The sequence below is a fragment of the Phaeoacremonium minimum genome (assembly GCF_000392275.1).
Source record: "Phaeoacremonium minimum UCRPA7 unplaced genomic scaffold PA7_03_scaffold_299, whole genome shotgun sequence".
Lineage (NCBI taxonomy): Eukaryota > Fungi > Ascomycota > Sordariomycetes > Togniniales > Togniniaceae > Phaeoacremonium > Phaeoacremonium minimum.
In genome coordinates, this window is record NW_006921204.1 from 141,381 (window position 1) to 165,412 (window position 24,032).

The 24,032-nt window shown below is 54.6% G+C and overlaps 7 protein-coding genes across 7 annotated transcripts; 3 read left to right on the plus strand and 4 right to left on the minus strand.

The window, feature by feature from the left end:
* Positions 1–1,503: 1,503 nt before the first annotated feature.
* Positions 1,504–3,873, plus strand: UCRPA7_3960 (putative utp-glucose-1-phosphate uridylyltransferase protein; the record flags this gene model as incomplete). The annotated part of the gene is made up of 4 exons (XM_007916527.1): positions 1,504–1,611; positions 2,286–2,381; positions 2,447–2,523; positions 2,583–3,873. The coding sequence occupies 4 exons, from the start codon at positions 1,504–1,506 to the stop codon at positions 3,871–3,873; spliced, it is 1,572 nt and encodes a 523-aa protein (XP_007914718.1).
* A 691-nt stretch (positions 3,874–4,564) lies between these two features.
* UCRPA7_3961 (putative phd-finger domain-containing protein) lies at positions 4,565–5,974 on the minus strand (the record flags this gene model as incomplete). Its single annotated transcript, XM_007916514.1, has 1 exon — positions 4,565–5,974. One exon carries the CDS (start codon positions 5,972–5,974, stop codon positions 4,565–4,567), a length of 1,410 nt encoding a protein of 469 aa, XP_007914705.1.
* A 1,417-nt stretch (positions 5,975–7,391) lies between these two features.
* On the plus strand, positions 7,392–8,879 carry UCRPA7_3962 (putative histone deacetylase phd1 protein; the record flags this gene model as incomplete). The annotated part of the gene is made up of 1 exon (XM_007916505.1): positions 7,392–8,879. One exon carries the CDS (start codon positions 7,392–7,394, stop codon positions 8,877–8,879), a length of 1,488 nt encoding a protein of 495 aa, XP_007914696.1.
* Positions 8,880–9,499: 620 nt separating this feature from the next.
* Positions 9,500–11,316, minus strand: UCRPA7_3963 (putative major facilitator superfamily transporter protein; the record flags this gene model as incomplete). Its single annotated transcript, XM_007916515.1, has 3 exons — positions 9,500–10,086; positions 10,142–11,029; positions 11,115–11,316. The coding sequence occupies 3 exons, from the start codon at positions 11,314–11,316 to the stop codon at positions 9,500–9,502; spliced, it is 1,677 nt and encodes a 558-aa protein (XP_007914706.1).
* A 3,699-nt stretch (positions 11,317–15,015) lies between these two features.
* Positions 15,016–18,729, plus strand: UCRPA7_3964 (putative ww domain-containing protein; the record flags this gene model as incomplete). The annotated part of the gene is made up of 3 exons (XM_007916490.1): positions 15,016–17,462; positions 17,515–18,203; positions 18,263–18,729. 3 exons carry the CDS (start codon positions 15,016–15,018, stop codon positions 18,727–18,729), a joined length of 3,603 nt encoding a protein of 1,200 aa, XP_007914681.1.
* A 480-nt stretch (positions 18,730–19,209) lies between these two features.
* UCRPA7_3965 (putative phosphomannomutase protein) lies at positions 19,210–20,584 on the minus strand (the record flags this gene model as incomplete). The annotated part of the gene is made up of 4 exons (XM_007916494.1): positions 19,210–19,548; positions 19,606–19,804; positions 19,881–20,335; positions 20,492–20,584. The coding sequence occupies 4 exons, from the start codon at positions 20,582–20,584 to the stop codon at positions 19,210–19,212; spliced, it is 1,086 nt and encodes a 361-aa protein (XP_007914685.1).
* A 689-nt stretch (positions 20,585–21,273) lies between these two features.
* Positions 21,274–23,814, minus strand: UCRPA7_3966 (putative atp-dependent dna helicase mph1 protein; the record flags this gene model as incomplete). Its single annotated transcript, XM_007916501.1, has 1 exon — positions 21,274–23,814. The coding sequence occupies one exon, from the start codon at positions 23,812–23,814 to the stop codon at positions 21,274–21,276; it is 2,541 nt and encodes an 846-aa protein (XP_007914692.1).
* Positions 23,815–24,032: the final 218 nt, after the last annotated feature.

Genomic DNA, 24,032 nt, shown 5'->3' on the forward strand with positions numbered 1-24,032 from the left:
TCTCGAACCTTAATGCTGATGGGCTCGATGCGATCTGTTCAATAACAGCGCTCCATGGCTTGGACATATTTGCAGGCTCTGCAACAACTAAGGTGTACGATGCTTACCAACTAGAGATGCGAGGATGCTTTCGCGCAACGATGAATTCCAGAGAAAAGTTCGTCAAGCGCGCGAAAACAGGTTGCGTCGTTTGAAGGCGGGAGCATGTCGGTAGAATGCTAATGCAGTTCGTTCGGGACAATATGAACGAAACCGCTCAACAAGACCAAATATCATGGGTGGACCGTAAAGTTATCGTCCAGGGCCGGAATGTGCGTTCCATCACGCCGGAGACGGCAGTAGGTCTTCCAAGACCTAGATGGCCGAAGCAAGATGGACGGGCTTGCGTTCCGACTGCCGCTGAAAGTCTCGCCATTTCATGAGATCGCCATTGCTTCTCTGGCGCCTTAAGGAGGCAATAAACGAGGCGAGAGAGGCAGATCCTGAGATACAAAGTCAACTTGCTGTAAGGCAAAGCAGAGCATGCCGGCGGGCGGCGATTGGTGGTGGGATGGATGGTGGTCTGAAAGCTCCGGAAGGGGACATCTTGCAGTGTACTATGCAATATGCGATCCACTAGCAGGATGCGGTTGTGAATTCTGGTGTGGGCTGAATGTGCCACCATCCTGAAGTATCCCTGGCTGCACAACGCCACACCCACTGCAGCGATCTTGGCCTAAGGTTGTAGTGAGCTTAGTGCTGGGCGTTGGCATTATCGTATGCAGCGGGCTTGTCAGGTACTGTACCGGGCTACTTGGGGCAATAACAAATTTCCTCACCAGCAAGCCCCCGGGTGGAGGCGGCGATGTTATGAATAGAATTGAGATGGAGTCTGATAGGTATGGGTTGCTGGGGTGTGAGGAGGAGCTTTAAGAAGCTCGGGGAACCCCACCACCAAACCGAGACATTCTTGAGCTCTTTTTGTGTCCTTCCTTCTCTTTCCCTCTGCCTGTCTGGTCTTGCTGTCCAGTTGCTCTCTCCTGGGCTGCTGTCTAGGTATCTAGTGTCAGTCCATACCTACTGTAAGCTTGGGGCATACGTACTACGACTACTCGGTAGCGCTGCTGCTAAGAAAGAAGTCGGCTCAACGTTAAGTCGTATCGTGTAAGTGCCTCTCTGATGATCCTGCTTGAGGCTCCACTTCCCACATGCTTGTGCGACTGTGATTGCACGAGGAGGAGGAGAGCGCTGGTGCAGGTGTGCCCAGAGGCTGGCAATGGTGCTGGGCAGATCCAGACCGCCCTCCCACCAGTTTTCCCCCCCATTACGTCAATCGGCTAATCGTCTCGTGAATCAGAACTGAGCTGGAGCTTTTCCCCCGCCATAACCATCACCAAATCCTCCTCGCAGAATATTGCTGTTCCTCGAGAAAGACAACAAGAGCACTGCTTGCTTTTCCCCTCGTTTCTGTCCATCTAGCAAAAACGTCACCGAAAACCGATATTCTCGCTTTGCAAAGACAACATGGCTTCTGCGATCAAGAGCGCGATACCCTCGCACCTCAAGCCCAACGGCGGTGACACCGACAAGGAATTTGCCAGCAAGCACCATGGCAAGACCAGGTCCCATATGGTGAGTTCTCTTGCAGGCTCGCGGGCCGTGCCCTCTCCCCCGTGTGCCTGTCTACTCGAAGCACATCAATCCCACATTGGCGGCATCGTCAATGAGAGATCAGCATGAGCCCAAATGGTCAGAAAGGGAATTGCTCGTCGCTCCTGTGGGTGGTTTGCTCAAAGCATCACGAGTGCCTGCCAAAGGGCGCCGGGAACTCCCAATGGCAGCTTCAATGCTTTGTGTGACCCTATATGAGGGGTCGAGCGATTCACTCCTTCCTCCTCTTTGCCATTTCCTGGGGGCCTCAATTTGCTTTGGGTAAGCGTTGTTGTTCGGGATGGCCACTGGCAGAGGATTGTCACTGCACTTTATGAGGTAGAGACCGCACCTACCCGAAAGGAGGTGCAACTTCTCTTGGCCACATCCCTGGGCCTAAGGCAGTCGTCACAGTGAATCTGAAAGCTTCACTTGGCAAGCCCGACCTATTTAAAGCAGAAAGCCAGTGATGTCGTTGCCTCCTCTCCTCGAACAACAACAACTACTGCTGTATCAATGCAACGCAGCCACATCAAAATGGCAGTCCTCCAGCAACCAAGGATTGGTTCTGATCTCCATCTCGACGCCCACTGCCTGGTTGACATTATTCTCACTATATTCACCGAGGCACCATATGCTGACGCTATCTTTTCTAGGCTTTCGAGAACACCTCGACAAACATTGCCGCTGCACAGATGCGAAATGCCTTGACTAGCTTGTCCGAGACCGTGAAGAACCCAGAGGAGAAGAAGGTTAGCAACCAATGACCCGGCGCAATCGGCGCACAGTACCTCGATCGGGCTAACACATTTCTCAGCTTTTCGAGACCGAGATGGACAACTTCTTCTCGCTCTTCCGACGATACCTGAATGACAAGGCCAAGGGAAATGCTGTGTTGGTAGCCCTCCAAATGCTTTCTCGGGAACGAACTGCTAATGATTTCGGCATTCTAGCGACTGGGACCGCATTGCGCCTCCAGCTCAGGGCCAGGTTGTAGACTATGAGGAGTTGGCTAACAGCGAGTCCGTCGGCTTCCTGAACAAGCTGGCTGTCCTGAAGCTCAACGGTGGTCTGGGTACTTCCATGGGCTGCGTTGGCCCCAAGTCCGTCATTGAGGTTCGTGACGGCATGTCCTTCCTGGATCTCTCCGTTAGGCAGGTCGAGTACCTGAACCGCACCTACAACACCAACGTGCCCTTCATCCTGATGAACTCGTTCAACACCAATGAGGACACCGCGGCTATTATCAAGAAGTACGAGGGCCACAATGTCGATATCCTCACCTTCAACCAGTCAAGATACCCCAGAATCTACAAGGACTCTCTCCTGCCTGTGCCCAAGTCCTTCGATTCCGCGATCAACGAGTGGTACCCACCCGGTCACGGTGATGTTTTCGAGTCTTTGTACAACTCTGGCATCTTGGACGAGCTTATTAAGCGTGGCATTGAGATCATTTTCCTGTCCAACGTCGACAACCTCGGTGCTGTTGTGGACCTCCGCATCCTGCAGCACATGGTTGAGAGCAAGGCGGAATACATCATGGAGTTGACCAACAAGACCAAGGCTGATGTCAAGGGTGGCACTATTATCGACTACGAGGGTTCCGTCCGCCTGCTCGAGATTGCTCAGGTGCCCAAGGAGCACGTCAATGAGTTCAAGTCGATTAAGAAGTTTAAGTACTTCAACACCAACAACATCTGGATGAACGTCCAGGCCATCAAGCGGGTGGTTGAGAACGACGAGCTGGAGATGGAGATCATCCCCAACGGCAAGACCATCCCGGGTGACAAGAAGGGCGAGTCAGATATCAGCATCATCCAGCTCGAGACCGCCGTCGGTGCCGCCATCCGCCACTTCCAGAACGCGCACGGTGTCAACGTGCCCCGCCGCCGCTTCTTGCCTGTCAAGACATGCTCTGATCTGATGCTTGTCAAGTCGGATCTCTACACAGTCAAGCACGGTCAGTTGCAGATGAGCGCTGCCCGCTTCGGCGACGCGCCGCTCATCAAGCTCGGCGGTGACTTCAAGAAGGTCTCGGACTTCCAGAAGCATATCCCCTCCATCCCCAAGATCATCGAGCTCGACCACCTGACCATCACCGGTGCCGTCAACCTCGGCCGCGGCGTTACCCTCAAGGGCACCGTCATCATCGTCGCTACCGAGGGCAGCACCATCGACATCCCACCTGGTTCCATCCTCGAGAACGTCGTCGTCCAGGGCAGCTTGAGACTGCTGGAGCATTAAGGGAGAGAAAAAGCATGTATCGGTGCAACTATGGCTTTTCTGTCTTTTTGGCTTGGGCGGAAACGACAGCCCTTGCGAATGCTGTTGTCTGTTGCTGGTTGGGTCTTGAGAAGACATTCTCATGGCAACTTATTTTTTATTGTTGGAATCTACTTAGACATGATGAGTACGATGACAGAGGGCGACAGCTGGCTGGATGAGCCGAGGGCTCGGAAGGCTGGTGTGTTCTGTACGTAGTCTTCTATCATTACGATGGACAGGGAAATAATGAAACTTCGATCCTATAACCGCATTTCAATTCGTGAATCATGCTGCTATAATGCTATGCCGACTCGTATTTTGAGCCCTAGTAGATGTGAGTAATCACTGAGGTAGAGACTGAGGGAATTATTCAGCTGTGCTGTTTTATTCCTCCATCACAATGCATCATAATTGCTGTACACTTGATGATCGCCAGCCGGCACCTTTCAAGGCTCGCGAGCAACACGGCTTGGCTGCACGGCGCTTATGCTACGTCTCCGCGTATGAATCGATCTAACTATCCTAATCTTTGAAATGAATCATGATTTATATTGCCCTGGGGTATCTTGTACTGTAACAGCTATTCTAAGACTTGCTTGTCTCCTATCCAGCAATCTGCCTGGCCATCACAGTCGTTTTTAAGAAAATTGAAACAACTTGACGCAACCTTTCACTTCTTCTTCTTCGCATTCTCCGTACACACGGGACAGAACCACGTCCCGTTCGGCTCGCTCTTGAGCCCCACGCACGACCAGTGGAACCACTCGTACGGGCAGTCGTCGTTGTCGCACGCGACCATGTCCCCGAAGCTGACGTTCTGGCAGAGGCAGTACTTCTTATCGTCACCCGCATCGTCATCGTCCAGGTCCATGCCGTCCTCATCGTCGTCCATGTGCTCGCGCTTCGTCTGCGCGCGCTTGTGGGTGTGGTGCTCCGCGCCGCCGCCGCCGCCGCCGCCGTTACCGCCATTGGCCTCCTTCTCGTTCTGCGAGCTGCCTCGCGCCGCGGGAGTCCCTCGGCCGCCTGTCCGGGCATCTGATTCGTCGCCGCTGCCGCTCTCGGCATCGGACAGCTCGCTGTCGGCGTTTGAGGACGGCGAGTTCTTCGCCGCCCGCTTCACACGCGACAGTCCAGACTTATTCGCAGTGGTGGCTGCCGGTGTCCCCTTCTTTCGTATCATAGATGACGGAGTGCCGGCTTTACGTCCAGGCGCGGTGACTGCCCCCTTAGTCGTGGCGCGCGGTCCTGCACTTCCAGCTCTTGGTACTCCTGTCGCGGTAACGTGTTTCGGTGTGCCCGGCCCCAGAGACGAGTGACGCGCCAGGCCACTTGAGGTCGCGGGGGCATTGCCGAGTCCACTGTTGACGCGAGGGCCCTTCTTAGGGACTCCGCTGCCCGGTCCGGCCGAGCTCTCACGAGCTTGTCTATTTAATATCATACTGGCTGCCGGCGTGGCTGGTGCCGAGGCGGAAGGGTGTTGTTGCGCCTGGGCATTGCGAACTTGGGGATTCGAGGGGCGAACCGCGGTTGGTGAAGCGGAATTAACGATGGGACTTAGAGCAGCGGTGACGGGATTCGCGGCAGGGTTGATCGATCGAATAGACGGAGCAGAGTGGTTGGCGGCACTTGGTCGCAAAAGTGAGGGAACCTCATCTGGGTCAGTGAAGCCCGGCTCGTTACGGTCGTACAGGATCTTGATTTGGGCATCTAATATCCGGAGATGCTTGTCCATGATGACCTGCAACCTCTGGGTGAGAGTAATCTTGTCGGCCGCAAGCTGATCTGCCTTGACAAAGTTCTCGCGGATAGTCTGACGATAACCCTCCTCCCGAGGATTTCCCTCGTGACTCCCGTTGGCTTTGATCCATTTCTGTATGCGGGCATCGCGCTCCTCGATGAGCTTTATGCAGTCGTTGTACTGACGGTCCTTGTCGGCAATCTCATCCTGGATGAAGCGAATCTCCTCGGGCAGGTTCTGGACCCTGTTGATCCAATCATCCAGGATCAGGGCCGGATCGAGTGCCTCGACCTGCGGCGGCATCCTCTTCACGAAGTCGATGGATAGATCGTCTCTAGGCATGGTGTCAACGAAGGGTTCGAGCTGTGGGGAAGAACCCCGCGCTCAGAGAGATATGCAGTGTGATATGCCCCTCCTCGGATAGAACTCGCTTCGTGGTGATACCTCCGAGGACGGGCAGGAGTACTTGCGGTGTGCAGGACGAGGAAGGCAAGGACGCGAAGCAAGGCGTGATGGCTGTGAAGCAACAAAGAGAGAGTTGAAGAATGGGAAATTGAGCGCAATACAGTAATGCAGACAGATGGGACAATATGCAGGGATGTGCCTCGGTATGGCAAGACAGTTCGTCACGATGGCTGGGGGGGGTATCAAAAAATCGAGTGGCTCTCTCACCTCAACTCGACGCTGCCAGATATGACAGAATGCGGTAAATAAAATTATGTCAGGGTCCGCCTCGAAGGAGCAAGGTGCATCTACTCCAGTATGTAATAGTAGTAGCGATGCACGTACCCCCCTGCTTGAGCCCCCGGGGCGAGATCTCTCTTAGAATAGATGGTACGTTCTTGGGCTGATAGACGTTAGGTAGTGTAAATTGAATTATCCTGGATTCGGGCCTTGGGAAAGCGAGCTTGTGGGGAAGCAGCGACCAAGAGCGGGAATCAGGGAAAAAAGGCAACGATGGAGCGGCAGGTGGCACCTTCAACCAGCCTGTTAAAGGCAGGCAAGCAAGCAAGTGGTGCCTCCAGCCGGCCCCAAATAGACAGATGGCACGGATCCAGCTGCCAGAGTCTCTCTTTCTCTCGTTTAAGCTGCGTGGTACGTTAAGGTGGTGCGCTTGTCGACCGAGCTTGTGCAAGGCCACGACAGAGACAGATAGCTGGCAGATAGACGAACGGACGGATGTGGATGATGTGTGTGGTAAGTGGGAGAGAGAGACTTCAGCCTCTCGAATTACGAGCCACACCTGGGCAGCCAGAATCCACTCTGCCACTCTGAAAATTTTGGGAAGGCAAGGAACATGGAACCACTAGCGCCACCTTTGACTGCAGGCGCCCCTCGCCCCTAAGCCGCATACCGACTAGCGCCACTGGCAGGGGCTGGTCGCGGTTGGCCACGCTTTTTCGAGACTTCGAGATGGCTCAAGCCGCCCCAGGGGGGCGTTCTGTACTGTCTTGTCTGTCTCTCCCATCCGAAGTTCCTCCACCGCGATCTCAACCAACGACATCACATTTGACGAATAGGCCTGTCGCGACCGCTCTTGTCATTTCGGCTCCTTTTGCTGGATCATAGGAGAGACACTGCTCAATAGAACAACGCTTTACCTGTCGCACGGCCTTCTTGGCCGCAAGTGGCTCGCTACGCAGAGCTTTGATCGGTCTGCAGGTTGCGCCGCCGTCTGCGTGCTGCCCCACACCCTCACTCCGTATCAAGAAGCTTCGCCCGGGGCAGGAACGACCTCCCCCGGCCCGGCCGCTCAAAGATGGATGAAAGCGCATACAAATGGCGTCCTCCGAAGCCAAATTACCTGCCTCACAACGTCGACGCTGACCAGCCCGTAGTCGAGGACTACATACAGCTGGGGCATGCCAGCGATCTGGAAAATGCCACTTACTATAACAAATGCAAGCGCGCAGCCCAGTCGTACAACATCACCAGGCCCAAGGGATACAATGTCTCCTTCCACGCAAATCCAGAGATGGAGAAGCATCATTTCGGCCAGACGCATCCCATGAAGCCGTGGAGGCTGACCCTCTCAAAAAGCTTGATCATGTCCTATGGCATGAACTTTGCCATGGACAACTACGTCACAAGAGCTGCCACATATGAGGAGCTCAACTCATTCCACGCCAACGACTACCTGGACTTTCTTGGAACCGTTCTCCCCGAACCAGTTCCCCGTGATATAGAGAATCCCGGGACAGAGCTTAAGTTCAACCTCGGCGGCTCGGACTGTCCGCTGTTCGAAGGGCTCTACGACTACTGCTCCATGTCTGCCGGAAGCTCCTTAGATGCTGCGCGGAAGATCTGCACCAAGGAGTCGGACATCGCTATAGCCTGGGGCGGCGGCCTTCATCACGCAAAGAAAGCTGAGGCATCCGGGTTCTGCTATATCAATGATATCGTCATTGCGATATTGCAACTCCTACGATGTCACCCGCGGGTGCTCTACATCGACATTGATGTGCACCACGGTGATGGCGTTGAAGAAGCATTCTTCAGCACCGATCGCGTCATGACTGTCTCCTTCCACAAGTACGATCCAGCTAACTTCTTCCCTGGTACGGGTGGACTGGATGACAATGGTCCTAAGAGCGAACATAATCCCGGCGCCCACCATGCACTCAACGTGCCACTCCAGGATGGCATTTCGGATGAGCAGTATACGTGGCTCTTCAAATCGATCATCACTGAAATCAACAATCGTTTCCGACCGTCCGCGATCTGCCTACAGTGTGGCGCCGACAGTCTGGCTGGGGACAGACTTGGCCGATTCAACCTGCAAGTGCAGGGCCACGGTGCTTGTGTTGAGTTCTGCAAGTCGCTTGGCCTGCCGATGATACTCTTCGGTGGAGGTGGATATACGCCCAGAAATGTCGCCCGTGCTTGGACCAATGAGACTAGCATCGCCATCGATGCGCAGGGCAAGATTGACCCGATAATTCCTCTACACGCGCCATGGCGCGAACACTTTAGACAGGACACCCTTTTCCCTACGCTGGAGCAGATTCTAGGAGAGCCGCGTGCGAATAGGAACCAGCAGAAGCGGCTGAACGAGATCGTCCAGCACTGCACCGAGCAGCTACGTTTCGTCAACGCCGCGCCCAGTGTGCAGCAGAAGCTAATACCGCCTGATCTGGGCGGCATACGCGATGAAGTGGAGGCGAGAATCAAGGAGGAGAATGATGAGAAGAACCACAACCTCAGGAAACTACGGGAGGAGGGGGTTGGTATTGCGATGGAGTATTAGGACGGAAATGATATTTGTAGGATACCTTTGAGCAACTGCCTGGATAGATAAGAATAATATGGCATATTAAAAGCCGATGTTCAACAATCACTGGCGTGAAATATGTTTCCTCCACTGAAATATCCACGGGAGGATTTCTGCAATTTGTGAGCTTGCTAGTAGTAGGCCGGACATGTCACAATGTACGCCGTTGTAAAGATGCCGTCGTTCTCTCTAGACCCCATGTCCAAGGCATGGGATTAGTCTTTCTAGTCTTTCAATTTCCACGATCCACTACTTCCAAGATAAATGACACTTTTGCCGCCCAGTCCCCAAAAGACCACCTGATAACCAACACCTGTCAACGCCGATTTGCCGTCTATTCGATGGCAATCCCGATGCTTTCAACTCAAATACACGATCCAAAGCCGCCCGCTAGATGATGATGATGATGGAAAACATCGCCCGATTTCTCCGAATACCCCAATCTTAGCTGTCGTTAGATAGATAACACAGGACATTTGTCTCATATCGCCAGACAGCAGATCTAATCGAACCTGTCCATCTATACATGGCCGCGGTTCAGTTGGACGACACACCGACTGCCTCGGCCGTCCGTCCGTCCGTCCGTCCTACTCGTCCTACTCGCCCCGCGCAAACGCCGTCTCGGCCTCGCGCTCCAGCATGTGGCGCTTCATCGAGCGGGCCTTGACGCCGACGAACAGGACGAGAGCGATGCCGACGGCGAGACCTGCAGACAGCAGGATGAGGTTGACGGGGACGGGGTTGCCGCGGAAGGTGCGGTGGAAGAGGAAGTCGAGGCCGGACTGGGAGAAGTTGAAGAGGCCGGACAGGCAGATGATGGTGCCGTAGACGGTGCCAAAGGTGCGGAAGCCAAACACCTTGGCGCTGTAGTCGGACACGGAGGTGTAGTAGAAGGGGCGGTACAGCACGAACAGGCACACGTTGGCGTAGGCGGCCCACATCCGCGGGATGACGCCCAGCGCGCCGATGGTCGTCGCGACGGCCACGAGCGTCGTCAGCACCTTGGTCGTGCTCGTGTGGTCGAGGAACAGCCCGATGAAGGGGATCGAGATGATCCCGCCGAGGGGCAGCGCCATGTCGAAGAAGTTGTTGATCTCGACGGCCTTGTCGTACGAGTGGAAGATGGCGGTGTACTGCGGCCGGATCGTCGCAACGAAGTAGTTGATGCGTGTCATTTGTATCACTGCTTTCCATGAGCAATTCTGAAGTGTACCTTGGGGGTTGGAAACAAGACTTACCGGTGAAGAGACAGATCAGCACAAACCAAGGCGACATGATTTGCTCCAGCGCCGTGTTGTTGTGCATGACGCCCCACACGCCCGAGATCTCGTTCTTCTTCTCCTCGCGCTTCGCCTGCTTATCCGCCTTGGCCGAGCCGAGCAGCTCCTCGAGGTCGGCGATGACCGATTCCCGGCGCTGGCGCGCCTCGTCCTGCAGCAGGGCCGTGTGCTCGTCCACCTGGTCGTAGGGCTCCGGCTCTGCCAGCGGCTCCTCCACCTCCTCGATCATCTCGCCGATCGTCTTGTACGACTGCTTTGGCAGCAGGAACAGCTGCAACAGCACGATGACCACGGGCACGACGAGGTAGAAAAGAAAGAAACGGTGGTGCCCGAAACGACCACCCGTCTTCTCGAATATGATCCGGTATACGAGAAACAGGGCGCTGGAGGCATCGAAAGCGCCGGTTAGGAGTGCGAGAATCAAGCCTGAATGCCTTGGGAAGGCATTGGATAGCTGGAAGGACGAAATGTATGTAAAGGGTCCGCCCAATGCCAGGAAGAGGTAACCGAAGAGGAGCCCGTCGAATGGCAGCCTGTTCTCAAAGGCCATCAAGAGCGCGCCAATTGTCAAAAAGCAGCTGCCCATAAGACCACATAGTCTCGGACCGTAGTTGTCGAGCAACGCCCCTATCGGCAGGGCCGCCACGTTGGTGCCGACTGCCGCGACGGTGAACATCAAATTGAGGTGTATCTCGACGCAGGTGTCTATTTGCTCGCGGCCGTGGTTGTCCTTGCGGCATACGTCCTGGTAGGCACCTTCTTTCTTGAGTACGGGCTTCAAGGCGGCATAGCCGAAGACAACTCCCGCCGCGAAGAGGCAGTACACGACCGTCACGGCTATCTGAACTGTGCGAGGGTTAGTGAGGAGCCATTGTGAGATAACTACGCCATTCAGGAATGAGTAGTCTCTCTAGGTCGGGTGGGCACCTACGAATTCTCTTCCATTTCGGAACCTCGAATGCTCCTACCGCCTGTATGGCGTCTGTCTTGAGCAGCGGAGGATCCCACGCCTCGGGCATAGGGTTGAAGCTGAGCTTCCTCGCACGTACGGACACATCGGAGTTTCGTCTTGACTGTCTCTCACTCGGCACGAAGGAGAAGGACTCGAGAGACGAGACACGGGGGAGAGACATCTTGAGGGCTAGGACTCTCGCGATGCGGAGCGGGAGGGAGGGGTGGTTTACTTGGGTGGGAGAGGTAGAGGCAGAGGCAGAGGCAGATGTAGATGAAGAGATGGGCTAGAGGACCCCTATCAAAACCGGGACAGAGAGCTCTAGAGCAGCTATATACGGATGACACAAACCCCCGGCAGCAAGACTGAGAACATGCAGAAGGGTTGGTATGGCGGGCCTCGCCCAGATGCCTCACCTTGCCTCTAGTCTTTTTCAGATACCTGGTAGTAGTCTAGACGGGAGGGAAAAGGTAGACAGGCAGAATAGGTGGGGTGGGTGTGCTTCGATGTGGTTCGCCAATGGCGGCTGGCTGGTGATAACGGGTGCTCTAAGACCACCTGTGCACCATGCACTGCCTAAGGTATGCAGTAGGTAGCTTTAGTGGAGATAAGAAGAGCTAACCGGGCAGTAAGATACTCAAGATGCAGCTGGGCGGGGACCCTCGGGGCGGAATGAGGCGCTCCAGCTGGGGACCTGTTGCGTCACAGCCAGAGATATGCAAGATAAGAGATTGGAGATGGCAGATTCGATGAGTGATAGATATAGATATAGATATAGGTACCTACTGTAGAGTAGATAGACGAATAGATAGGAGAAAAAAGGTAGGTTAGTAACAGGAACTCTGGAGCAAGGAAGAATGCTGTCATCGTCTGCTTGTCAATCTAACGTATGCTGATGACCTTCCATTGATTGATTGATTGATTGATTGATTGATTGACTCGAGCTTAGAACTGAACCCCTACTACCGGTACTCTACAGAATGGCAACTTACTTACCGTGCATCCCGCCACCAACCACCAACCTACAGTAGGTAACTGTGAACTGACTGGCTGCTCCCCCGCTCTCGGCCTCGAATAACACGACACGTGAGGCCACTGGGTGACCGGCCCGAACGAGGGGGTGGCCCAAGAAGGATCATGGATGTCGTCTTACATCTTTGCTGGAGTAGTGTGCCTACTGTAGGATATACGGGGAGATCGAGATGCAGCCAGATGTGAGGTAGCTGCAAAGCTCCGATCATCGCCTGGCCTGCTCTCCTTCTGATGCCCAGGCGAGCCAGGTAGTCTAGTGGGTGGTGGGCTGAGGGTGAACATGGATGGTGATGCAAGCGACAAAATCTGCGGCGACTTGGCGACCTCATGACCATCAACTCCAGCGAGCTGCCGCTCAAAATCTCTGTCTTACCCCGCTACAGACCTGCGAGGCTACCACTGGCGCCCGCCAACCACAGCGCTGCCAGGGGAGCTCTGGCCAGTGGATCGTGCACATCACTCCCTTCCGACTGGCTGAGGCAGCGAGTGTGTTGCAGTGCGGCGGTAGTGCCGAGGATGAATGCACAATTGACCAGGGAGACGAAAGAAATTTTCTGATATTGGCGATGGGTCTCTTGCAATTCTGCGACGGCATTTCCGTTCTAGCCTTTGAGGACTTGTGTGCAATGCCTGTCTGTCCCGTCCCAGAGCATCAGAGCACTAGTCTAACGTCGAAAAGTTTTGCGCTGGCTGCTGCTGCAAGCATGAAAAACATCGGCTCACGGCCACCTCCGGCTCTCAGTTCATGCCGCCGCTAGCTCATGCCCGGCAGGCTGAACTGGCCGAGGTCACCTATTTGCTTCGGTGTGCACCGTCACCCGATTCGACCCTTTTCAGGAGGGTTTGAAGCGTCTTCTACCATTCTTGCCATTCAAGCCAATCCCGCAATGCGGCGGCGGATTCGATATCGAACAAGGCCAGCCATGTGCGTAAGTGGCATGAATTCCAGGGTCAACTAGGTACCTACCTGGGTACGCCGTTGAGGGCGCCGGCCGCTACCCGAGAGGGCCGCTTGGTGGTGGGGCCGTCTTTTCGGCCGATATCCATGGGGGCCAGCGAGCCAGGTACGACTTCTAGGGAGAGCCGCATTTCGACTTGACCTCTGGCACATGGGCAGAAGACGTAAAGCGAGAAGATTAGTGTAGTAGTCTTCTCTTGTGAGGTCTGTGACACAGTACAGTAAAAGGCGAATTGGCACGATCTCAGCATCAGCCATCAAAGCACAGCTCGATTGCTATGGTAATTATTCTCTCTCCCCCCATTGTCAAGAAAAAGAAAGCATCCTCAAGGCAACCGAGCCTTGAAGAGCCAATTCCTGCAGAGAAATAGAGTGACTACACAATGTTTCACGAGCAGCTCTTAACGGATCTGGCTGGGGCCACCAACTTTAGCACGCTATGGCATAGGTGTGTGTTTGTTTGATCTCCTTGGCTTGGCAAACCTCCATGTCATCTTGATATGCAAACAAGAGAGCTTCGAGAACATCAGGCCATTGATCTGTGGACGTCGCTCGCACAGTCCCATTACGTGTGGACGACCAAACTCATGCCTGGCCTGGCATTTAACGTTCACCGCAATATAGCATGGTCCGACCGGTGAGATCCTGTCGGTCGTCGGGTATGCAGCGCGGCTCAACATACGGAGCAGAACTTTGGACAACCCAGGTTACACCAAATCATTGTGAAGAGCCTCGACCTGTGTTTTGTCGAACACTTTCGAAAGAGACTCTAAAAATAGCTGGACAACCATCGGCACGGATGCTAACAACTGCTGGGACTGCAAGCGACGAGCCCCCCGAGCCGCCCTGATGGATACCTGCGCAAGAGGACGGGCTCGACGAGGGCGGTTAAATGCCTGCTCTCGTTCTCTATGCGGCCATAGATGGCAATAAGAGTTTGGGCTATCTGGCAAGCTCGTACGGGGGAGAGGAGCAGCAGGTTTAATAAAGGCCCCATATCAGCCAAATCAGGTCTGCGTGGGAGGGGCCCAATGGATCCATAGAACCCCCGGGGAGCCAGCCCCCCAGCCCAGTGAGACACACTGACTTGGCCTGACGGACGGGCACTGTTACGTCGGCGCTTCGTTAGCCCAGCCCGTCCCGTCCGTTGCCATTTGCTGCAACACCAATCTTTAAGCGCCCGCAGCCCGCCAGCGAATCACAGAGCTGCCCCGCGATGCCGCCACGCTGAGAGCCAAGCCTGAGAGGGGGAAGTGGGAGGGGAGGAGGGCAAGGATGCTTCTTTGCTGCTTGCTGCTTGCTGCTGCTGCTGCTCTGCTCTGCTCTGCTCGTTACCCAAGTGCCGCCGCCCAAAAGCTGTTGCACGTATTGGTACTGTACTGTTGGTGGTGCTGGTTCTGTTGCCGCGCTGACTCCCCTGCCTGGTGTGTAGTCGTGGCCTGCGCCTCTGGCCGCATATCCAGCGTTCTATCCAGTCCTGTCCTGTCCTGCTCTGCCAGTCGTGGATCTTCCGGCTCAGTATTTGACAATTCGTTCTCGTGTGTGTTTCATCTTGGTTGTCGTTGATTCTCTCCAGAGACAGCCTTCTGTTCTTTGTGCGTTGCGAGCCTTTGTTCGTTGCTGCTGACAACTTTACTCGACTCTTCATCCCGACCCGTCGAGGCCGGCCTGATATGCGACCTTAGCCAGAACCTCAAAGAACCCCACCACCTCCTCCTCGAGTGACAAGTCGTCACTGCAAGACCCTCAAGAGCTCAAAGGCTCCAAAAATAGCACTGCTCTGCACTGCACTGAGCTGTGCGTCATCCTGCGCGCCCGCCCGGATACGGCAGTCAAGACAGTTCAGGCCAGCTCAAATCAGTCGTTGTACCTGCGCAAGCACCAACAACCATGGCGGACCGCTCGCGAGGCGTGTCAGACGAGGAGCTCTTCATGAGCAGACCTGCCGAGGGAGACGACAGCCCGACCATCGAACCCCTGAGGATATTCAAACCCCAGAGCCCCAAGCCGGCCGCAGGCAAGCCGACCGATCGCTTCAACTACCCTATGCCGCCCTCCTCTGCGGCCTCCTCCTCGTCCAAACACCCGACCTTCCCCCTGCCGCCGGGAGCCTCCAGCTCTGCAAACCCCTTACCATATCCCGACGACGAAGATCATCGCATCGCACCCAAGCCAGCGAGGCCAACATACGGAGAGGACAGCCGCAAGTCGTCGACCTCGAGCAAGGTCTACGGAACCCCCACCAGCTCGTCACCGGCGCCGTACAATGACACTTCACCTCGGCTGACCCTAAGTCCTACCGATAACAAGGGTCCCGGCCTCGCAGAGAGACGCGGGACGGCCCCAAGGCCTATCACCAGCCCTACCAGCCCCGAGGGGGAAAAGGAGGGCTTGTTTGCGAAGCCTATCGCAAACCCGCAGCCAAAGATCTCTACGGCGTACCAGAACAAGCCATACTATCCGCCCCCAGGAGGCGCCTCCGGTTCGACCTCGGGCAGTAATGCTCGGCGCGAACAAGATACTCTCAAGATGCCAGTGGAAAGTGGCGTCAACCGGTTTGCTTCTACAGCGTCCACCTCCACTACCCGGGCTAGCAGAGGATCGCCCCCTCCGCCCGAGACCCCTATTGTCGAGCCCGGCACCATCCCCGGTGGCGGTATCGAAGCCCGATATGCCGCTGCCGGCATCTCCGGCACCGCGACCCTCAACGGGCTGCAAAGCGCCGCCGCCACACACCGGCTTGCCCAGTATGGTGGCCAGCCTCCGCAGTCACAGCCTCCCCGGCCGTGGACGCCGACGGAGGCTCCGGGCCAGCAGCCACACGGCCCTCCCACCGTGTATCAAGGCGCAAACCCGGTGACTAGCCCGACGCAGGCCAGTTTCAATGCGCCGCCCTCCCAGCCTGCCAACTCGAACCAGCCCAGCTTGCAAGTGAGTATACTGGAGCAAGACTTCCAGCGCATGCAAGCTTCGACTCCGCCGCCGGCCTATAGTAGTGTGACAACTAATAACAACTCATCATATCCCAATGAGAAACAACGGCCGGCGGCTGCTCAGAGCAGCGCAAGCTCCACTCCAGCTCCAAGCCAGCCGTCCGCTGCACCAGTCCCAGTCGCGAACCAGAACTCGGGCAAGCAGCAGAGCTCTCCGGCTGCAGCGGCGGCGGGGCTTGCTTCCCCTGCGGTCTCGCTGGCCAGTCACCCGGCGTTCGCGAACGATCCAAGGCCAGAGAGCGTGCATAACGGCAAGCCCGTGCTACAGCATACACCCTCAGTACTCCAGGGGCAGCCGACATCACCTCCTCCGCTACCCGAGGGCTGGATTGCCCACCTAGATCAAAATTCGGGCCAGTACTATTACATCCACCTTGCCACACAGGCAACTCAATGGGAGTTCCCCAAGGGTCCTAATCCCATGCATCACGAGACAGCACCTTTGTCCCCAACTGCCTCGACTTATGGCAACCCCATGCTTTCTCCCTTCGGGAAACAGCCCATGACTTCCCCTGGCCTATATCCACCGCAAACTCCTGGTGGATATGCCGAGAGTATCATGAGTGTCGCCGCCTCTGCCACACCTTCAGCAGCCGGGTTCAGTGGACCACCGCCTAGTGCTGGTGTGGACATGTATAAGATCACGCCTACTAACGGCGTGTACTTCGGGCCTTATCTTCGATATGTCAACATGGATGTCGAGAGGGGCATCTGGTTGGGAAGCATCATGATTGTCACTGATGCTCCTCAGCCTCCTACTATTCACATTCACCTTAGCATGGACCTGTCGCCGAATCCACGGCAGCTAGTACCCAATGCCATCTATACCCACCAAAGGTGGACGTTCTATAAGTACGATATGGATCTTCAAATGGGTGAAGGCGCATCCGAGAGGTGGACTTACGCCGTCACATCTCATCTTGGCTGCACGCGATACGAATTTGTGGTAGCTGGGAGACACGAGCTTGGCTGGAGGTTCATCGCCCACTCAGGCAACGACTTTGCCGCCTCCACATCCCAGAACGAGCGGGCGAAGCTCGGTGGTCCGGGTCTGATGTGGAAGGACGTGCTCCAGAAGAACGTCGAGTGCGGCGGTTTCCACGTGCAGCTTGGTCTTGGCGACCAGATCTACGGCGATCGCCTGTGGCGCGAAGTCCCTCTGCTGAAGCAGTGGCTCGCCATGCCGGGCAGAGAGAACCGGAAGACTGCGCCGTGGACTGCTCGGCATGAGGAAGACGTCTCTCATGCCTACTTCCACTATTACACCAGTCATTTCGACCAGCCGTTCCTTCGTGAGGCGTTTGCTCAGATTCCTCATGTGCTTCAGATCGATGATCACGATATGTAAGTCAACTTGTAATGGTGTACCAACTCAGATCAACTAACTCGTATTCAGATTCGATGGGTTCGGTTCATATCCCGAGTACATGCAGCAATCGGCCATATTCAAGAACATCGGTCGCATCGCCATCGAGATGTACCTGCTCTTCCAACACCACACAACTGTTGAGATACTCCGCAATGTGAATACTGACCTTGATCTTTTCACCATCACTGGCACCGGCTGGCATTTCGTCAAGTATCTCGGCCCAGCTGTCGTGGTGGTAGGCCCAGACTGCCGATCAGAGCGGACACAAAGCCGCGTGCTGGCCGGCCCAACGTATCAGGGCATCTTCCCTAAGGTCGCAGTTCTGCCGCCAAGTGTCCAGCACTGCATATGGATGCTCTCGGTTCCTGTAGTCTACCCTCGGTTGGATACTGTCGAGACGTTGGCAAACACCTTCAACACCGGCAAGAAGGCAGTCAACACCACTTACAACCTCCTCGGCAAGGCTACCAGCTCGGTTGCTGGTATCATTGGCGGCAAGGAGGTTGTGCAGCAGGGCTTCAACCAAGTGAAGAAGGCCGTTGGCAAATCTGGGCTGATGGGCAATGTGCTCAACCAGTTCGGCGAGTTTGACCTTGCAGAAGAGCTCAAGGACCTGTGGACGCACGACTCGAAGGATCTTGAGAGGACGTATTTGATTAGGACGCTGCAAGGCATTGCCCACCAGAAGGGCATCAGAATGACCTTCCTATCAGGTGGTAAGTTTAGGACACCTTTCCCGGCCGGTTACTCAAGTACTAATACCCCTTTTTTTCAGATGTCAATTGCGCCGGCGCCGGCCTCGTGCACGACCCATCACACCCAAGCGACCACAAGACCATGTACCAGGTGATCACGTCGCCGATCGTGGCGTCGCCCGCGGGCAACTACCTGCTGAAGCTGCTGCACAACAACCGGCTGCTGTACGTGCCGGGCAACGGGCAGAAGAGCACCAACGAGGTGTCGGACACCAAGGAGGACATGATGGAGATCTTCCACACGGACGCGTCCGGCAGCCCCCGCGAGCTCAAGAAGCTCATCGGCCGCCGCAACTACGTCGCCGTCGTCGCGTACGACCCGGAGGTCATCGCCGGCACCAACTACGCCGCCAGCGTCGCCAACGGCCAGCAGGGCCTCAGCAAGCTGAGCCTCGCCGTCGACTTCGTCGTCCAGGGCGACGGCGGCTTCCAGGCGCCGACCAAGTATGGCCCCGTGATCGTGCCGCACTTGGAGCCGGGCCATTGAGCTGGGGCGAGAAAGAGAGAGAGTACATAGATGGTGATGCGGGAGTATGTGGACTGGACGGATGTTGATGGGATATATCTTATACATGACGAACGAGGCAGCGCGGCCCCGTTTATGAATGATCACAGGACATGAGATGGCCTTATATTTTGATTTTTCTGTTTATCCTGCCAGCTAGCACACCTTTTTTGTTTATTACCCCCCCTGGAAGTAGATCTGTTTCAACGCCACGATTGAGCTCAATTGTATGAAATGGTCATTGAAGCGTGCGAGTCTAGCCTGTTTGTAATGGAGTTAATGAGGAATTTTGGAATACCGTAGTCTTGTTTGTCCCTTATTATCATATTATATAAGAAAATGCACTGGATTAATTCGGTCACCTCATTTTGTGTTGTGTCTTTGTCTTATTTGTATTGACTGTAATTACGCTACCATGAAGCGACCAGAGACCGCCTTTTTGATACCGGCATGCCTGTCTACCTATGCTGCCGGTGCCTGCTTGCCGATGACAAAATAATAGGGATCGTTAATTGTAGTGGGTGTGTCAACAGGAGAGACTCGCTCTGACTTGATGCCAGCTCCTGCCGGTAGAGGGGGAGGGAGGAGATGTATGTCGTTATCAAGTCCATCATCGTCACCAGCAGCAGCAGCGGCAGGAGCATTTTCTTCTTCCGAGCTAAAACCAACGCCTCCATCCACACCATCCTCGTTGTCACCATCTTTCTCAGCAAGCTCCTCCACGTCCGCGTCCTCGCCCGAGGTGTGCGCGCCGCTCCGGGCACCGCCGTCGTCGTCGTCGTCGTCTTCGGGGTCGGACCACTATTCCAGGTCGAAGAGCTTCTTCACCTGCTCGAGCGTGTCGGCCGGGTCGCGCACCGAGTGGCCGATGGTGCGGGAGTCGCTGTAGATCTCGTAGTCGTTGCCGCCCTTTTCGGTCTTGTCGCCGAAGAAGTGGATCGTGGTGTAGGTGATGCCGTTGGGCTTCTTGGCCTCGTTCTCGAGGTGCGACAGGCAGTAGGTCTTGTCCCAGCCGGTCGGGAAGACGTCGAAGGAGATCTGGCCGCCGATCGAGTATCTGTGGGGAAAATGGTATTTTAGTATAATGGTCGGGCCCTTGAGGTCTATAATAGCTTGGACGATGGGGCACTCACGTCAGAGCAAGGTGGGAGAAGCGCTCCCGCAGCTTCTCGACGAACGTCTCCCGGATCTTGTGCTCCAGGTCATACTTCTGGTACTCATCGCGCTCCTCGATGCTGGCGTTACGGCCAATGGGCGACACGTTGATCATGCCGTTGCGGAACTCGATGAAGGTGCCGCGCTTGATGGGGATGTCGAGGTCGGCAATGTAGTGCAGGATGAAGCGGACGAGCTCCTTGTACTGCTCCTCGCCGATCCACTTGATGAAGCTGTTGCTGGGCAGCTGGGCGCCGTTCTTGAAAGCCGTTAGGCCGTTCTCCGGGAAGCAGTAGTCGAACAGGCTCTGGACTGGCACGTCGGCGGTGCCGAGCTGCTCCTGCTGCTTGCTCAGGTCGCTGCCGCCGACGTAGCCGATAGTACACTTCTGGCGGAGGCGGGCTAGGAGGTTGAGCATCTCCGGGCTGACGGGCTAGAAAGCATTGTTAGATCATGATGCCTGGCACTTGAGGTGTGCTTCTTAGTGTGTAGAATAGAATTCCCCGAAGGCTAAACAGAGAAGAAATTCAAAGGCAAATCAAGACGACTGGTTATCAGGGAACCAAAGGAATGGCTTCTTTCAACTCACCCTTCTGGCAGGCGTCAGAGTGTTGTCCACATCGAAGAGGCAGATGGTGTCCTTGAGAGGACGATCCTCCAGAGGAGGATAGGCGAGAGACATGTTGGAGGATGCTTTCTGAGGCCTACGCTCGTCGCCAGATGTCAATTGAGTGTGAGCGAAGTGAAGATGTATGCTCAAGGCAAGCAGCGGTCAGGGATTGATTTGGGGGAAGAATTCAGAAGTGGTCCTTTCGGTCAAGGGGCGTTTGTTGGACGAGGAGCTTGTTGTGTCCCACCAACGGCATGTGGCTCCCTAGAACCCCTCATTGGCCCCACCAAGAAGCTTGTGTGCCCCTCCTTCCCTTACTGTAATCGTACCCCTCCAACACACTTTACCGGAGTGGATGGACTAAAGATACAGTAAAACAGACATGAATTCACAGACTAGGATGGGTTGTTACTGAGCTCCAGAGGCTTGTTCTTACTAACAGCCCATCTTCAACTACATGCAAGTTTTTAGTTGCAAGGTTCTCGAAACCACAATGAATATCGAGGCATGTGATGACGACTTTGTGATATGTTAAAGTGAGCGGATCAGCGAGAAGAATTAGCAACATTCCACACAGTTGGCTATAAGAATTTCATCTGAACTGGCATGTGAGGGAAACGTAGGACTTTGAACAGGGAAAGCATGCCAGAACATATCATCACTAGCATTATCGTAGTAATTGTTTTCAGGGCGACTTGACTAGCTTGTACAAGTTTTGCAAGTTCATGATTGTGTTTAGGACACTCCCTGCTCATGATCTGCTAATCAGATTCACTATCAGTATCCTGGATGACCGGCCGCTTCTTTTTCCTCGCGGCCGGCTTTCGAACAATATCTTCCGCCTCGCTATCCGACTCTGTCAACGAACGACGAGATCCTTTGTTCTGTTTCGACTGATTACCACCTAGCTGACTCATCGAGGGTAGGTCATCATCGCTGTCTTGGGTAAGATGTATAGGAACATAGAATGGCTTCGCCTTGGCGAGTTGAGGAGACTTTCTCGAAGCTGGTGGAGATGCAGTTGTGGGCGAAGTAGACACACCCCTGACACTCGATATCACAGCATCATCGTCCACAATGAAGTCTAGCAGGTCAGCGCCGCTATCAGAACCGTCGCTCTCGTACAATTGGCTCGTTCTCGTGCAATCATCTCCAATCTCCTCTAAATTGCCATTATTCTTCCTCTTGGCAGGTTTCCTTTTTCTGCCACCGGCCGCTTTTGGTCTACCTCTGCCCCGACGAGGTGCCGCTGGATATTCTTCTACATCAAGCGTATCCTCATCTTCCTCGTCTTCATCTTCGTCATCCTCGTCCAAGTCGTCTAGGAATGGGTTGTTATTGGACTTTCTCCGCTGTGGCGCCTTCGCCTTCAGTGCTGACTTGCGCCTCTTTGGTAAAGAGCTAGCTTCGGTCTCGGAGAACGATGATTCACGAGCTCTCTTACGTGAGGGCATCGTGGACTCTTGAATGCCCTCGTCTTCGTCACCTGAATCTTCTGCGAACGGCGGCACTGGCAGTTCCTTATACCTGCTGGAGTCTTTGTTTCCATATGGGCGGGCGTATTGGTCCATATTCTCCTGGGTCCTGGCAAGTTTCTTGAAAAGTCGGACGCACCGCTTTGTATAACTCCCATGTTTGACTCTGAACGTCGGATGCAACGCTCTCTGGTATCTGGGATGAGCTGTCAAGACAGGCATTGTAATCTCTTCCTGTGCTGTATTGCCCAATGGTAGGTCTCGGTACATCCTATCGAGCTCGGCGTTCTGTGCTTCGTTTAAAAGTACTGATCCAAGATACGGAACATCTTCAAGGAAATCCGTCTCGACAGGATCTCGGGGCTTCGGCTTAGTGACAGCAGCTTTCGGTTGGCCGAAGAATGATGCCTTCATGAAGCCAGTCTCCACACCGTCAGGCATGTGAAACTTCTTCTTCGATGCCTTTTTCCTTGCACCGCCTTTCTTTGGCTCAGGAAGAGATCTGTTCTGACTGTTCTCGATAGGAATTTCAACCATGCGTTTGTCTACTTCTGGTTTGAGGTCTCTTGGGACTATCCTTGATGAGAGGTCATGACGAAAGGTGAACCGACTGCCATCACATATATACTTCTGCATCATCTCGTAATTGTCTTTAGCCTCGAGATACTTCTCCTCCTCTCTTCCTTTCATGAGCAAGAGCACGATGTTTCCCGCTCTCTTTCTTCCCGTTCTGCCCATTCTCTGAAGCATGCGAATTGGTGACGCCGAGGCATCGTAGCAGACAATGAGATCGACTTGGCCAATGTCAAGGCCTTCTTCTCCGATCGATGTTGCCACGAGCACATTGAAGCCACCAGTTCGGAACTTTTCAATCGTCTCGATCTGCTGCTTTTGCTTCATACCCTCGCTCCGCTTCGAGTCTGCTTGACCCACGAAAATCGACGCACTGATAAGCGGTTTGTGCGTATTCAGGATTCGTACAATCTCTTCAGCGCTGTCGCGGTACTCGCTGAAAACGATAGCTCTCGTATTGGAGCCTTCACCAGCATCCATGAAGTGATTGAGGAGGGTGTCGCAGAGGTATGTGATTTTGGGATGGCCGACGAAGCCGTCCGTCCTCTGCCATTTATCAATAGTGTCCATCATCTCCTGGAAATTCTCGTCGTGGATCAATTGCTTTTTGTACTTCGATCCCTTCTCTCCTTTCTCCTCTGTAGAACTCCTGAGGTCTAGCATGTTATGGTAGAAAGGCGCAATGCCATGGAAATTTAGCAGCTTGATAGCGTGCGCCACGCTTTGGAGTATCGAGAAGATGGCGTTGGTCATGAATTTGGTACCTGGATTGACATGTCTTCCAGGCCCAGCGTTCCATTCTGCTTGCTTCGTCCTCAACCCATAAGTCGTCATTGACATTGGATCTCGGCCATACCAGATGTTCTGCGCACTCAATTTTTGCACAAGCGGCTTGAGCGCCTTCGAGAAAAGATCCCTCACGTGCAAGATTTCGTCTGAGGGCTCCAGAACTACCTGGTCGATGCCCCTGGAGTGCACATATTGCCGGATATCCATAGACTCTTCTGTTCGGATCTCTATGTGTGAAATACCCATATTGTCAATAACGTCTTGTACGCCCTCAACCTTTGACCCTGGCGTAGCTGTGAGGGCAAGAACCCGGAAACTTTTCGAAAACCTCCGAATGAACTCCACCACCTTCACATATGCATAATCACCCGTCGCTCGATGTGCCTCGTCGATAACGAGGAGTACAATAGACTTGGGATCAGCATAGCCTTTTCCAAGATCGTTCTGAAGAGTCTGTGGTGTCATAAAGAATAGTCGTTTGCATTCCCATTCATCTTCACGCTGTGCCGGAGGTGTTTCGCCTGTCAGCAGTGTTGTCTGAGATCGCGGGATTCCGGCTACGTTCAAGCAAGCCTCAACTTGTTGTGAGGCCAGTGGTTTCGTCGGCGCCACGAACACAATTTTTGCAGATTTTGTCCAACGGTAGAAATTTAGAATGACGGTGGCTGCAATGAATGTTTTGC